At 45.1% G+C, this 16,406-nt stretch overlaps 1 protein-coding gene across 1 annotated transcript in view; it reads left to right on the forward strand.

Moving 5' to 3' along the window:
• Positions 1 to 15,575, forward strand: part of LOC119963598 (tenascin-X-like) — a 621,159-nt gene extending 605,584 nt beyond the window's left edge. Inside the window, exon 95 of the mRNA XM_038792929.1 lies at positions 15,421 to 15,575. Within this exon, the coding sequence (XP_038648857.1) occupies positions 15,421 to 15,575 (155 nt within the window). The remainder of the gene's footprint in view (positions 1 to 15,420) is intronic.
• Positions 15,576 to 16,406: the final 831 nt, after the last annotated feature.

Raw genomic sequence — 16,406 nt, forward strand, 5'->3', positions numbered from 1 at the left:
TACTGATAGATGTAGACTGACACTGACCGTTACTGACAGATAGAGACTGACACTGACCGTTAGTAATAGATATGGACTGACACTGACCGTTACTGATAGATACGGACTGATACTGACCGTTACTGACTGACACTGACCGTTAGTGTTAGATATAGACTGACACTGACCATTACTGACTGACACTGACCATTACAGACAGATATAGACTGACACTGACCATTAGTAATAGATATAGACTGACACTGACCGTTACTGACTGACACTGACTGTTACTGATAGATATAGACTGACACTGACCGTTACTAAGAGATATGGAGTGACACTGACCATTAGTAATAGATATAGACTGACACTGACCGTTACTGATAGATATAGACTGACACTGACCGTTAGTGACAGATATAGACTGACACGGACCGTTACTAAGAGATATGGACTGACACTGACCGTTAGTAATAGATATAGACTGACACTGACCGTTAGTGGTAGATATAGACTGGCACTGACCGTTAGTGATAGATATAGACTGACACTGACCGTTAGTGATGATATAGACTGACACTGACCGTTACTCAGAGATATGGACTGACACTGACCATTACTGACAGATATAGACTGACACTGACCATTACTGATAGAAATAGACTGATACTGACCGTTTCTGATAGATATAGACTGACACTGACCATTACTGATAGATATAGACTGATACTGACCGTTACTGATAGATATTGACTGACACTGACCATTACTGATAGATACAGACTGACACTGACTGTTACTGATAGATATAGACTGACACTGACCGTTACTGATAGATATTGACTGACACTGACCATTACTGATAGATACAGACTGACACTGACTGTTACTGACTGACACTGACCATTACTGACAGATATAGACTGACACTGACCGTTACTTATAGATGGAGACTGACACTGACCGTTGCTGACAGATAGAGACTGACACTGACCGTTACTGATAGATACAGACTGACACTGACTGTTACTGACTGACACTGACCATTACTGACAGATATAGACTGACACTGACCGTTACTGACAGATAGAGACTGACACTGACCGTTACTGATAGATATAGACTGACACTGACCGTTACTGATAGATATAGACTGACACTGACCGTTACTAAGAGATATGGAGTGACACTGACCATTAGTGATAGATATAGACTGACACTGACCATTACTGACTGACACTGTTACTGATAGATATAGACTGACACTGACCATTACTAAGAGATATGGAGTGACACTGACCATTAGTAATAGATATAGACTGACACTGACCGTTAGTGATAGATAAAGACTGACACTGATCGATACTAAGAGATATGGACTGACACTGACCGTTACTAAGAAATATGGACTGACACTGACACTTCGCGGTAGATATAGACTTACACTGACCGTTACTGACAGATATAGACTGACACTGACCGTTAGTAATAGATATAGACTGACACTGACCATTACTGACTGACACTGACCGTTACTAAGAGATATGGAGTGACACTGACTATTAGTAATAGATATAGACTGACACTGACCGTTGCTGATAGACAGAGACTGACACTGACTGTTAGTGATAGATATAGACTGGCACTGACCGTCAGTGATAGATATTGACTGACACTGACCATTAGTGATAGATATAGACTGACACTGACCGTTACTAAGAGAAATGGACTGACACTGACCGTTGGTAATAGATATAGACTGACACTGACCGTTACTGATAGATATAGACTGACACTGACCGTTACTAATAGATATAGACTGACAGCGACCGTTACTGATAGATGTAGACTGACACTGACCGTTAGTAATAGATATGGACTGACACTGACCGTTACTGATAGATACTGACTGATACTGACCGTTACTGACTGACACTGACCGTTAGTGTTAGATATAGACTGACACTGACCATTACTGACTGACACTGACCATTACAGACAGATATAGACTGACACTGACCGTTAGTAATAGATATGGACTGACACTGACCGTTACTGATAGATACTGACTGATACTGACCGTTACTGACTGACACTGACCGTTAGTGTTAGATATAGACTGACACTGACCATTACTGACTGACACTGACCATTACAGACAGATATAGACTGACACTGACCATTAGTAATAGATATAGACTGACACTGACCGTTACTGACTGACACTGACTGTTACTGATAGATATAGACTGACACTGACCGTTACTAAGAGATATGGAGTGACACTGACCATTAGTAATAGATATAGACTGACACTGACCGTTACTGATAGATATAGACTGACACTGACCGTTAGTGATAGATATAGACTGACACGGACCGTTACTAAGAAATATGGACTGACACTGACCGTTAGTAATAGATATAGACTGACACTGACCGTTAGTGGTAGATATAGACTGGCACTGACCGTTAGTGATAGATATAGACTGACACTGACCGTTAGTGATGATATAGACTGACACTGACCGTTAGTAATAGATATAGACTGACACTGACCGTTAGTGGTAGATATAGACTGGCACTGACCGTTAGTGATAGATATAGACTGACACTGACCGTTAGTGATGATATAGACTGACACTGACCGTTACTCAGAGATATGGACTGACACTGACCATTACTGGCAGATATGAAATGAAATGAAAATCGCTTATTGTCACGAGTAGGCTTCAATGAAGTTACTGTGAAAAGCCCCTAGTCGCCACATTCCGGCGCCTGTCCAGATATAGACTGACACTGACCATTACTGATAGAAATAGACTGATACTGACCGTTTCTGATAGATATAGACTGACACTGACCATTACTGATAGATATAGACTGATACTGACCGTTACTGATAGATATTGACTGACACTGACCATTACTGATAGATACAGACTGACACTGACTGTTACTGATAGATATAGACTGACACTGACCGTTACTGATAGATATTGACTGACACTGACCATTACTGATAGATACAGACTGACACTGACTGTTACTGACTGACACTGACCATTACTGACAGATATAGACTGACACTGACCGTTACTTATAGATAGAGACTGACACTGACCGTTACTGACAGATAGAGACTGACACTGACCGTTACTGATAGATATAGACTGACACTGACCATTACTGATAGATATAGACTGACACTGACCGTTAGTAAAAGATATAGACTGACACTGACCATTACTGACTGACACTGACTGTTGCTGATAGATATAGACTGACACTGACCATTACTAAGAGATATGGAGTGACACTGACCATTAGTAATAGATATTGACTGACACTGACCGTTACTGACAGATAGAGACTGACACTGACCATTACTGATAGATATAGAGTGACACTGATCGTTACTGATAGATATAGACTGATACTGACCGTTGCTGACAGATAGAGACTGACACTGACCGTTACTGATAGATATAGACTGACACTGACCGTTACTGACTGACACTGACCGTTAGTAATAGATATAGACTGACACTGACTGTTACTGATAGATATAGGCTGACACTGACCGTTACAGATAGATATAGACTGACACTGACCGTTACTTATAGATAGAGACTGACACTGACCGTTACTGACTGACACTGACAGTTACTGATAGATATAGACTGACACTGACCGTTACTTGCAGATAGAGACTGACACTGACCGTTACTGACTGACACTGCCAGTTACTGATAGATATAGACTGACATTGAACGTTACTGACTGACACTGACAGTTACTGACAGATATAAGAACACAAGAACTAGGAGCAGGAGTAGGCCATCTGGCCACTCGAGCCTGCTCCGCCATTCAATGAGATCATGGCTGATCTTTTTTGAACTCAGCTCCACTTTCCGGCCCGAACACCATAACCCTTAATCCCTTTATTCTTCAAAAAACTATCTATCTTTACCTTAAAAACATGTAACGAAGGAGCCTCAACTGCTTCACTGGGCAAGGAATTCCATAGATTCACAACCCTTTGGGTGAAGAAGTTCCTCCTAAACTCAGTCCTAAATCTACTTCCCCTTATTTTGAGGCTATGTTCCCTAGTTCTGCTTTCACCCGCCAGTGGAAACAACCTGCCCGTATCTATCCTATCTATTCCCTTCATAATTTTAAATGTTTCCATAAGATCCCCCCTCATCCTTCTAAATTCCAACGAGTACAGTCCCAGTCTACTCAACCTCTCCTCATAATCCAACCCCTTCAGCTCTGGGATTAACCTAGTGAATCTCCTCTGCACACCCTCCAGTGCCAGTACGTTCTTTCTCAAGTAATGAGACCAAAACTGAACACAATACTCCAGGTGTGGCCGCACTAACACCTTATACAATTGCAACATAACCTCCCTAGTCTTAAACTCCATCCCTCTAGCAATGAAGGACAAAATTCCATTTGCCTTCTTAATCACCTGTTGCACCTGTAAACCAACCTTCTGTGACTCATGCACTCGCACACCCAAGTCTCTCTGCACAGCGGCATGCTTTAATATTTTATCGTTTAAATAATAATCCCGTTTGCTGTTATTCCTACCAAAATGGATAACCTCACATTTGTCAACATTGTTTTCCATCTAGCCCTAGCCCATTCACTTAACCTATCCAAATCCCTCTGCAGACTTCCAGTATCCTCTGCACTTTTCGCTTTACCACTCATCTTAGTGTCATCTGCAAACTTGGACACATTGCCCTTGGTCCCCAACTCCAAATCATCTATGTAAATTGTGAACAATTGTGGGCCCAACACGGATCCCTGAGGGACACCACTAGCTACTGATTGCCAACCAGATAAAAACCCATTAATCCCCACTCTTTGCTTTCTATTAATTAACCAATCCTCTATCCATGCTACTACTTTACCCTTAATGCCATGCATCTTTATCTTTGTAGACTGACACTGACCGTTAGTGATAGATATAGACTGACACTGACCATTACTGATAGATAGAGACTGACACTGACCGTTACTGATAGACACAGACTGACACTGACCATTACTGATAGATATAGACTGACACTGACCGTTAGTGATAGATATGGACTGACACTGGCCGTTACTGATAGATATAGACTGACACTGACCGTTAATGATAGATATAGACTGACACTGACCGTTACTGATAGATATAGACTGACACTGGCCGTTACTGATAGATATAGACTGACACTGATCGTTACTGATAGATATTGACTGACACTGACCGTTACTGATAGATATAGACTGACACTGACTGTTACTGATAGATATTGACTGACACTGACCGTTACTGATAGATATAGACTGGCACTGACCGTTAGTGATAGATATAGACTGATACTGACCGTTAGTGATAGATATAGACTGACACTGACCGTTACATTGAGTCATAGATGTTTACAGCATAGAAACAGGCCATTCGGCCCAGCTTGTCTATGCCGCCCAATTTCTATCACTAAGCTAGTCCCACTTTCCCGCATTTGACCCATGTCCCTCCATACCCACCCTGCCCATGTAACTGTCTAATTGTTTTGTAAAGGACAATATTGTACACACCTCTACCACTGCCTCTGGCAGCTCGTTCCAGATGCTCACCACTCTCTGTTTGAAACAATTTCGCCTCTGGACCCTTTTGTATCTCTCCCCTGTCACCTTAAAACTGTGCCCTCTAGTTCTGGCCTCCTTCATCTTTGGGAAAAGATGTCGACTATCTACCTTATCGATGCTCATTATTTTATAGACCTCTATACATTCACCCCTAAGCCTCCGATGCTCCAGGGAAAAAAGTCCCAGCCTATCCAGCCTCTCCTTATAACTCAGACCATCAAGTCCTGGTGGCATCTTCGTAAATCTCTTCTGAACTCTTTCCAGTTTGACAATATCCTTCCTATAATAGGGTGACCAGAACTGTACACAGTATTCCATGTGTGCTCTTACCAATGTCTTGTACAACTTCAAAAAGACGTCCCAACTCCTGTATTCAATATTCTGACCAATAAAACCCAGCATGCTGAATGCCTTCTTCACCACCCTGTCCACCTGCAACTCCACTTTCTAGGAGCTGTGAATCTGTACTCCGAGAGCTCTTTGTTCTGTAACTGTCCCCAACTGCCTACCATTAACTGAGTAGGTCCTGCCCTGATTTGATCGACCAAAATGCATCACCTCACATTTATCCAAATTAAACTCCACCTGCCATTCATCAGCCCACTGGCCCAAATGGTCAAGACCCTGTTGCAATCTTATATAAAGTTCTTCACTATCCACTATTCCACCAATCTTGGCATCATCTGAAAACTTACTAACCATGCGTCTGGAGAAGGGTGTATAGATAGCCTGGGTCTCATTGAGATCCAAATAGACGAGGTGTTGGGCGTCTTGAAAAATATTAAGGTGGATAAGTCCACTGGGCCTGATGGCATCCAGCCCAGAATACTGAAGGAGGCAAGAGAGGAAATTGCTGAGGACTTGACAGAAATCTTTGGATCCTTACTGTCTTCAGGTGATGTCCGGGAGGACTGGAGAATAGCCAATGTTGTTCCTTTGTTTAAGAAGTGTAGCAAGGATAATCCTGGGAACTACAGGCCAGTGAGCCTTACGTCAGTGGTAGGGAAATTACTGGAGAGAATTCTTCGAGACAGGATCTACTCCCATTTGGAAGCAAGGGGTCGTATTAGCGAGAGGCAGCACGGTTTTGTGAAGGGGAGGTCGTGTCTCACTAACTTGATAAGAGTTTTTCAAGGAGGTCACAAAGATGATTGATGCAGGTAGGGCAGTGGATGTTGTCTATATGGACTTCAGTAAGGCCTTCGACAAGGCCACCCATGGCAGACTGGTACAAAAGATGAAGTCACACGGGATCAGGGGTGAGCTGGCAAGATGGATACAGAACCGGCTAGGTCATAGAAGGCAGAGAGTAACAATGGAAGGGTGCCCTTCTGACTGGAGGCCCGTGATGAGTGGCATTCCGCAGGGATCAGTGCTGGGACCCCTGCTGTTCACAGTACATATAAATGATTTGGAGGAAAATGTAACTGGCGTGATTAGTTAGTTTGCGGACAACACAAAGGTTGATGTAATTGCGGATAGCGATGAGGACTGTCAGAGGATACAGCAGGAGTTAGATCGTTTGGCGACTTGGGCGGCGAGATGGTAGATGGAGTTTAATCCGGACAAATGTGAGGTAATGCATTTTGGAAGGTATAATGCAGGTAGGGAATATACAGTGAATGGGAGAACCCTCAAGAGTATTGACAGTCAGAGAGATCTTGGTGTACAGGTCCACAGGCCACTGAAAGGCATACGACATGCTTGCCTTCATTGGCCGGGGCATTGAGTATTAAAATTGGCAAGTCATGTTGCAGCTGTATAGAACCTTAGTTAGGCCACACTTGGAGTATAGTGTTCAATTCTGGTCACCACACTACCAGAATGATGTGGAGGCTTTGGAACGGTGCAGAAGAAGATATTACCTGATATGGAGGGCATTAGCCATGAGGAGAGGTTGAATAAACTCACTGGAACGAAGGAGGTTGAGGGGGCGACCTGATAGAGGTCTACTAAATTATGAGGGGCATAGACAGAGTGGATAGTCAGAGGCTTTTCCCCAGGGTAGAGGGGTCAATTACTGGCAAGGTTTGGAGGAGATGTACGAGGCAAGTTTTTTTACACAGAGCGTAGTGGGTGCCTGGAACCCACTGCCGGAGGAGGGAAACAGGGACGATAGTGACATTTCAGGGGCATCTTGACAAATAAATGAATAGGATGGGAATAGAGGGATACGGACCCAGGAAGTGTAGAAGATTTTAGTTTGGACGGGCAGCATGGTCGGCGCAGGCTTGGAGGGCCGAAGGGCCTGTTCCTGTGTTTTACTTTTCTTTGTTCTTTGTGTGCCTCCTGCATTCGCATCCAAATCATTAATATAAATAACAAATAACAGTGGACCCAGAACTGATCCCCGAGGCACACTGTTGGTCACAGGCCTCCAGCTTGAAAAGCAACCATCCACAACCACCACCTGGCTTCGGTCACCAAACCAATTTTGTATCCAATTGGCTTCCTCACCCTGGATTCGGTGAGATCTAACCTCCTGCAACAACCTACAATGCGGTACCTTGCTGAAAACCCTCTGAAAAGCCATGTCGACAACGTCAACCGCACTGCGCTAATCTACCTTCTCGGTTACTCCTTCAAAAACTCAATCAAATAGTCTTCAGCTGTGGGCCAGCGACGGCCATGGGCAGCAGTGGTGCATGTGACCTGCACCAAATCACCGCGGACAGGGCTCTGTGCTGGGGGTGGGGTTCGGTGGGACGACAGGCAGCAGCTGAAGTTGCCGCTGGAATGGGTATACACGATCCGGGGTGCGGATGTTGGACCTGTGGGCCTCACCCCCCAGCCCATGGCCCACCCCCCCCCCACCGATGGCGGCCGACCACCCTTGATTGGACCAGTCCCCTCTTGGGTGCTCCCACATCCACCCTGAGCACTGGGGCAGCGGTCACATGCCCCTGGACTGACTGCCTGATTTCGAAGATGGCTACTCACCACCTCTCATCACCATAGCAGCCATTGCATTCGCTTCATGTATTTAATTAGTTGTGCTAAACGCCACCTGCGTGACCGCTTGCTGGGAGACGGTGAGGCCGTTTGATAGGGGATCCTTCCTGTTAATGAGATGAAGATTGGCCTGAATTTATGATTATTGGTCTCCCACCATATAGCATGGGGATCCAGATCTCGTCAACAGTAGCAGGCTGGTCAGATCGGAAACCAATCGGCAACCGGTGCGTCTCCCGATTTCACACTCTCCTGCGATCTAACCGGCTGGCGTGTGTTCACACCAGGCAGGAGGTTGCTTTTCAATCAGGCTCTAAGTGTGGGTGAATACACGTCTGGATCTCACCCAAAAAACTGACGAGAAAACCCCCACTAAGCTTAAGGCGCAATTAGAAGAATTTCTAACTGTGGTAGCGAGCGGGAACTGCCGCGAGCTTCCTGGCCCTTGACACAGAGAGGCCGGCAATGCTTTTCAACGTTAATTGGTCAACTTAACGAGGCCCTATGGGCTTGTCGCGCAAATGAAGAGTCGCAAGCCGATTCGCTGGGACCCCACTTGCCAGACCACCGCTAACAACGTCGATAAGCACTTACACAGCCCTTGCACAGCCAAACCCAGTCAGCTCGCAGCCATGGCAGCACGTAAGCACAGTGGTTAGCACAGTTCCTTCACAGCTCCAGGGTCCCAGGTTCGATTTCCGGCTTAGATCACTGTCTGTGTGGAGTCGGCACGTTCTCCCCGTGTCTGCGTGGGTTTCCTCCGGGTGCTCCGGTTTCCTCCCAGAGTCCAAAGATGTGCGGATACATTGGATGGGCCATGCTAAATTGCCCTTAGTGTCCAAAAAGATTAATTGGGGGATAGGGTAGGGACATGGGCTTGAGTAGGGTGCTTTTTGTAAGGGTCGGTACAGACTCGATGGGCTGAATGGCCTCCTTCTGCACTGTAAATTCTATGATTCTGTGGCGCCGAGAAGACCCGCCCCAAGATTTGGAGACATGGACCTGGGGAGGCTCTTCGATGTGGTGGAGGCCAGGAGGGATGTCCTGTTCCCCTGAGGGTCCCGGACATTGAGCCACAGGGCAGCCAATGCCACCGTGGGAAGAGGTGGCGGCGGCCGTGGACACGGGGAGTGTGACCAGGAGGACTGGCCTCCAGTGTCATAAGAAGGTCAACGATGGGCAGCATGGTAGCACAGTGGTCAGCACAGTTGCTTCACAGCTCCAGGTGCCAGGCCCGACCCCCGACCTGGGCCACTGTCTGCGCGGAGCCTGCACATCCTCCCCGCGTGTGCGTGGGCCTCCCCCGGGTGCTCCGCCCCCCCCCCCCCCACAGTCCAAAGACGCGCAGGCCAGGCGGATCGGCCGTGACAAACTGCCCCCAGTATTCAAGAAGGTTGGGTGGGGTTACTGGGCTACGGTGGGGGTGCACGCTTGAGTAGGGTGCTCTCTCCAAGGGCCGGTGCAGACTCGATGGGCCGAGTGGCCTCCTTCAGCACTGTCCTGTAAATTCTACGACCGACACCGGGCAGCACGGGCCAGTTGACATGAAAAGCCCTCCCTACCCCAACCTCCTCGTCGAGACCATTGATAGATATAGACTGACACTGACCGTTACTGATAGATATAGACTGACACTGACCATTGGTGATAGATATTGACTGACACTGACCGTTACTGATAAATATAGACTGACACTGACAGTTACTGATAAATATTGACTGACACTGACCGTTAGTAATAGATATAGACTGACACTGACCGTTACTGATAGATATAGACTGACACTGACCGTTACTGATAGATATAGACTGGCACTGACCGTTAGTGATAGATATGGACTGACACTGACAGTAATTGATAGATATAGACTGACACTGGCCGTTACTGATAGATGTGGCAATCCTGAAAAGAGGCCTTCCTCTGTGCTGTATCATCTTTCCTCTGGCTGCATAGAATGCAATGTTGGAAATTGGTGAGTGAGAGAGTTAGGGGAAAGAGATGCCCCTTTATTTTTCAGCCGACACAGGAGATGGTCCAACACTGTTTATTGAATTTGCTTGTTGCTGTACATAATCTGCTGTGGGTTGACACTCGATTAATCTAAACTGATAACCTCAGACTGGCTTGACCAGACTAGCTCTCTGTCACATGGAGAAGGTGCTCATTGCCTTGTGCACTCTAACTATCTCTGTAGTTGTATCCAGTGAGAAGAGGCAGAGTCTTAATGCCTCGTGTGTTTTATAGTGGTAGTGTCCTGTCTGGTGATTGGTTATTCTGTATCCTGTGTGTCAATCACTGCCTGTCTGCATCTCATTATATCCATGAGTGGATATTATGACATGTCCCAGACAAACATATCTGTCGGTAATGTCACTGTCTGCAGAATCTTGAACTCCAGGTTTCTGAAGTCAAGCTGTGATCAAAGCCACAATTGTGTGTCCACAAGCTAGATAATTACGTGACCAGCATAGTTAGGGAGGCGGTCAAACTACAGCATTGGGGAATACAGATGGAGAGGAAATGGATGACTGTCAGATAGTCTAAGAAACACACGCGCATAGTGTAGGAGTCCCTGTCCAAATGGTTTGCCAATCGGATTGCCATTTTGGATATTGGTGAGGGCAATGATTCCTCAGAAGAGTATAACCGGAGACAAATTCATGGCACCATGCCAGTGAATACATGAAATGTAGTCAGACTCCCGCACTCTGAAACCAAGTGATAAATCCCACCCAGAATTTTATAGATGTTGTAATGGTTCCTGAAGATTGGAAGATTGCAAATGTCACCCCATTGTTTAATGGAAAACAGTGAACTACAGATCTGTTAGCATTACATCAGCAGAAAGGAAAACATTGAAATCTGTTATAAAGGATTTGAGAAACAGACAATAATGATCTGATTGGGCATTGACAGCATGGAATTACCAATGGGAAATCGTATTTGGCAAACTTGTAGTAATTTTTTGAGGATGTTGTTTGGATATGGTCTGTCTCTCCTGTGTTCCCTTTGAATACCCATCTTGCCACCTGTTCTGATCTGCAGTCTGCCACCTGTTCTGATCTACAGTCTGCCACCTGTTCTGATCTGCAGTCTGCCACCTGTTCTGATCTACAGTCTGCCACCTGTTCTGATCTGCAGTCTGCTATCTGTTCTGATCTACAGTCTGCCACCTGTTCTGATCTGCAGTCTGCCACCTGTTCTGATCTGCAGTCTGCCACCTGTTCTGATCTGCAGATTCAGCAGCTACAAGATTACTGTACCATTTGCGATTTCTGTTTAAACTGTAATCTTTGGACACTGGAAAACCCCTGTGCTCTGATTGGCTGGTCCAAAAATCTCCTCTTTGGGTTGTGTGGCAGAGCCCGTGATGTTGTTTGATGGACTTGGTGAGCAGCTGATCGGTGGGTGTGGATCTTTTAGCCTTCTCCTATTGTGGGGCTGGAATTGACCACGCACTCACCCAGGTGTTGTAACAATGTTACAAACCGAATTGATAAAGGAAAGTCGATTGTTGTGATATGTTTGGATTTTCAGAAGTCCCTCACAGAAGTTTAATTAGCAAAATAAAAGCACATGTGATAGGAGGGAACATACTGTCACAGGCTGAAGATTGGCTAACCGGCAAAAACAGAGAGTAGGAATAAATGGGTCATTCTCTCATCGGCAGCCTGTGGCTGGTGGGATACCACAAAGATCAGTACTTGCATCCCAGCTATTCATACTTAGAAATAAACATAGAAAATAGAAGCAGGAGAAGGCCATTCATTATGATCATGGCTAATAATACCAATATAATAATCATTTATTGTCACGAGTAGGCTTCAATGAAGTTACTGTGAAAAGCCCCTAGTCGCCACATTCTGGCACATGTTCGGGGAGGCTGGTACGGGAATTGAACCCGCGCTGCTGGCCTTGTTCTGCATTACAAGCCAGCTGTTTAGCCCACTGTGCTAAACCAGCCCCAAATCATCAAGTTTGATACACTAATCCCACCGACCCCCATATCTCTTGATCCCTTTAGCCCCAAGAGCGATATCTAATTTATTCTTGAAATTACACAATGTTTTGAGACCAACTATTTTTGTGATAATGAATTCCACAGATATATCACTCACTGGGTGAAGAACTTTCTCCTCACCTCAGTCCGAAAAGGTTTACCCCTTTTCCTCAAACTCTTTCTGAATCTACCATCTCTAATCCTGTTAGAATTTTAAGTTTCTAAAATTTTTTATAAATTTCTCTGAGATCCTCTCTCACTCTTCTAAATTCCAATGAACGCAATCCCAACTGACTTAGTCTCTCCTCATATGACAGTCCCGCCATCCCAGGAATCAGCCTGGTAAACCTTCGCTGCACTCCCGCCATAGCAAGAACATCCTTCCTCAGACAAGGACACCAAAACTGAACACAATACTCCAGGTGTGGCCTCACCAATGCCCTGTACAATTGCAGTAAAACATCTCTATTCCTGTACTCAAATCCTCTCGCTATGAAGACCAACATACTATTTATCTTCTTTACTGCCTGCTGTACCTGCACGCTTACTTTCAGCAACTGATGAACGAGGACACCAAGGTCTCGCTGAGTATCCGCCTCTCTCAATGTACACCCATTCAAATAACAATCTGCTTTCTTCTTTTTGCTTCCGAAGCGGATAACCTCACATTTATCCACATTATACTGCATCTGTCATGCATGTACCCACTCACTCATCCTGTACAAATCCTGATGAACTATCTCTGCATCCTCCTCACAGCTCACCCTCCCACCCAACTGCAAATCATTTGCAAATCTGGAGACAATGCATTTAGTTACCTCATTAATATATAATGTGAACAGTTAGGGTTCCAGCACAGATCCCTGCGGTACCCCACTAGTCACTGCCTGCATTAATTTTTATGATTTTATACTAAAGGGCAGCACGGTGGCCTAGTGGTTAGCACAACCACCTCACGGCGCTGAGGTCCCAGGTTCAATCCCGGCACTGGGTCACTGTCCGTGTGGAGTTTGCACATTCTCCCCGTGTCTGCGTGGGTTTCACCCCCACAACCCAAAAATGTGCAGAGTAGGTGGATTGGCCATGCTAAATTGCCCCTTAATTGGAAAAAATAATTGGGTAATCTAAATTTATAAAATAAAAAATAAAAAATGATTTTATACTAAGATGAGAGGAACCATGAGATGGAATACTCTCCACTTGCCTAGATGAGTGCAGCTCCAACAACGCTCAAGAAACTCAACACCATCCAGGACAAAGCAGTCCCGCTTGATTGCTCCCCTTCCACAAGCATTCAAACCCCCACCAACAGCAAACAGTGGCAGCCTTGTGTACCATCCACAAGATGAACTGCAGTAACTGACCAAGGTTCTTCAGACACTTCCAGACCCACAATCACTACCATCTAGAAGGACAAGAGCAACAGATACCTGGGAACCCCATCACTTGAGGGTTTCCCTCCGAGAGACCCACCACCCTGACTTGGAAATGTATCGTCATTGCTTCACTGCCGCTGGGCAAACATCCTGGAACTCCCTCCCTAACAGCACAGTAGGTGTACCTATACCTCAAGGACTGCAGCAGTTTAAGAAGGCAGCTCACCACCACCTTCCGAAGGTCAATGAGGGATGAGTAATAACTGCTGGCCGAACCAGCGCTCCCCACATCTCATAAATAAATTTAAAAAAACAGAAGATGATCTCTTTGTCCACTTATTTGACACAGAGAGTCTCAGCGATTATTATTTGGACATAATGTGCGCAAAAAACCGATTGGTGTAGAGACATCCTGTAGAGTTCTCCAGCGCAATCAATATTTTCCAAAAATATGTTTTGGTTAAGGGAACAGTCTTTTAGCGTATGTTTTGTCATGGCTGCTAGTGGTTGGAACAGTTATTTAACAGTGCAAAGTGGCACACAGACATAAACTGATCAGAAATTAGTTATTTCAGACATAAAATCTGGACAAAATATGTATAAAATCAATGCTTAATGGTAATCCATGTCTGAAAGCTGAGGTAACGAGACACAAGTATAAACTGCACCATGAGACATTCACTTGATACACGTTATCAAGGAATGAATCAAAAGAATTACAGAGCCAGAAAACTGCTGATGGAACTTTACAGATACAATGTCGTACATAGGCCTGTTGTTTGATATTTTAAAATTCACTCAATCAATATGGGCTTTGCTGGTTAGGCCAGCATTTATTGCCACCTCTAATTGCCCTTGAGAAGGTGGTGGTGAGCTGCCTTCTTGAGCAGCTGCAGTCCATGTTGTTAGGATGTGACCAAGAAACTACCATCAATTGTTGTAAAAAGCCCATCTGGTTCACACATGTCCTTTGGGGAAGGAAATCTGCCATCCTGACCTGGTCTGGCCTACATGTGACTCCAGATCCACAGCAATGTGGCTGACTCTGAAATACCCTCAGAAACGGCCGAGCAAACCACTCAGTTCAAGAGCAATGAGGGGTGGGCAACAAATGCTGGTCCAGCCAGTGACGCTCACAACCCATGAAAGGATTTTTAAAAACAAACTTTCTCAAACCCATTTACATTTCAATCTTTTCTCAGTTTTGATAAAGGGTCACAGTCCGGAAGTGGTCATCTCTTTCACAGATTGTGTCAGATCGGCTCAGTATAATCAGTTTTAGACTTGTGGCATTGGCAATACATTCCTGTTTGGCCCAAGGGATTGCACGACACAAGTCAATGATCAGCAACTACCCGCAGACCATTGCCTAATTACAGGAGAAATCTTATGAATGAACTGATGCTTGTGTCGTATCATTGGGAATGTTAGGAATGCCTGACCTATTTCTCTTCTTTCCCCCAGATAAAGATAAACTTGGCCCAACACTCATTCTGCCCATATTGACGCTGGCAGTTATGACCTATGTTGCCTCGAAGATTTTGGCAAAGGAAGGGATTGTGTGTCAGAAACCAAGTTTATACTCTCCAGCACCAGATCTGACCTGTGGTATTCGGTAAGAAATCCCAGAGCTACAACAAGGCTTCCCACAAACCGCCAACTTCTAAAACAGTCACAATATGTAGCTGAGGCTGTGAATGGGGAGTGGACCGGGATAGAGACTGGGGAATTGGGAATGTTTCTTTGGAGCAGCTTGTGACAGAGCTGACTAGGGAACAGGCAATTCTGGATTTGGTGATGTGCAATGAGGCAGACTTGATTAGGGACCTTGACGTGAAGGAACCCTGAAGGAGCAATGACCATAATATGAATATACCCAGGGTTCATATTGGGTAATGAACCAGGACAGGTGTTAGATTTAGAGGTAGGTGAACACTTTGGTGATAGTGATCAATTACTTTTATTTTAGTGATGGAAAGGGATTAATATATACCGCAAGGCAAGAGTCATATCTGGGGGAAAGGCAATTATGATGTGATGAGGCAAGACTTAGGATGCATCGGCTGGAGAGGAAGACTGCAGGGGATGGGCACAATGGAAATGTGGAGCATGTTCAAGGAACAGCTACTGCGTGTCCTTCATAAGTATGTACCTGTCAGGCAGGGAGGAAGTGGTCGAGCGAGGGAACCATGGTTTACTAAAGCAGTTGAAACACTTGTCAAGAGGAAGAAGGAGGCTTATGTAAAGATGAGACATGATGGTTTAGTTAGGGCTCTTGAGAGTTACAAGTTAGCAAGGAAGGATCTAAAGAGAGAGCTAAGAAGAGCCAAGCGAGGACATGAGAAGTCTTTGGCAGGTAGGATCAAGGATAACCCTAAAGCTTTCTATAGATATGTCAGGAATAAAAGAATGACGAGGGTAAGAGTAGGGCCAGTCAAGGACAGTAGTGG

This window comes from Scyliorhinus canicula, chromosome 3, assembly GCF_902713615.1.
Source record: "Scyliorhinus canicula chromosome 3, sScyCan1.1, whole genome shotgun sequence".
NCBI classification, from domain to species: Eukaryota; Metazoa; Chordata; class Chondrichthyes; order Carcharhiniformes; family Scyliorhinidae; genus Scyliorhinus; species Scyliorhinus canicula.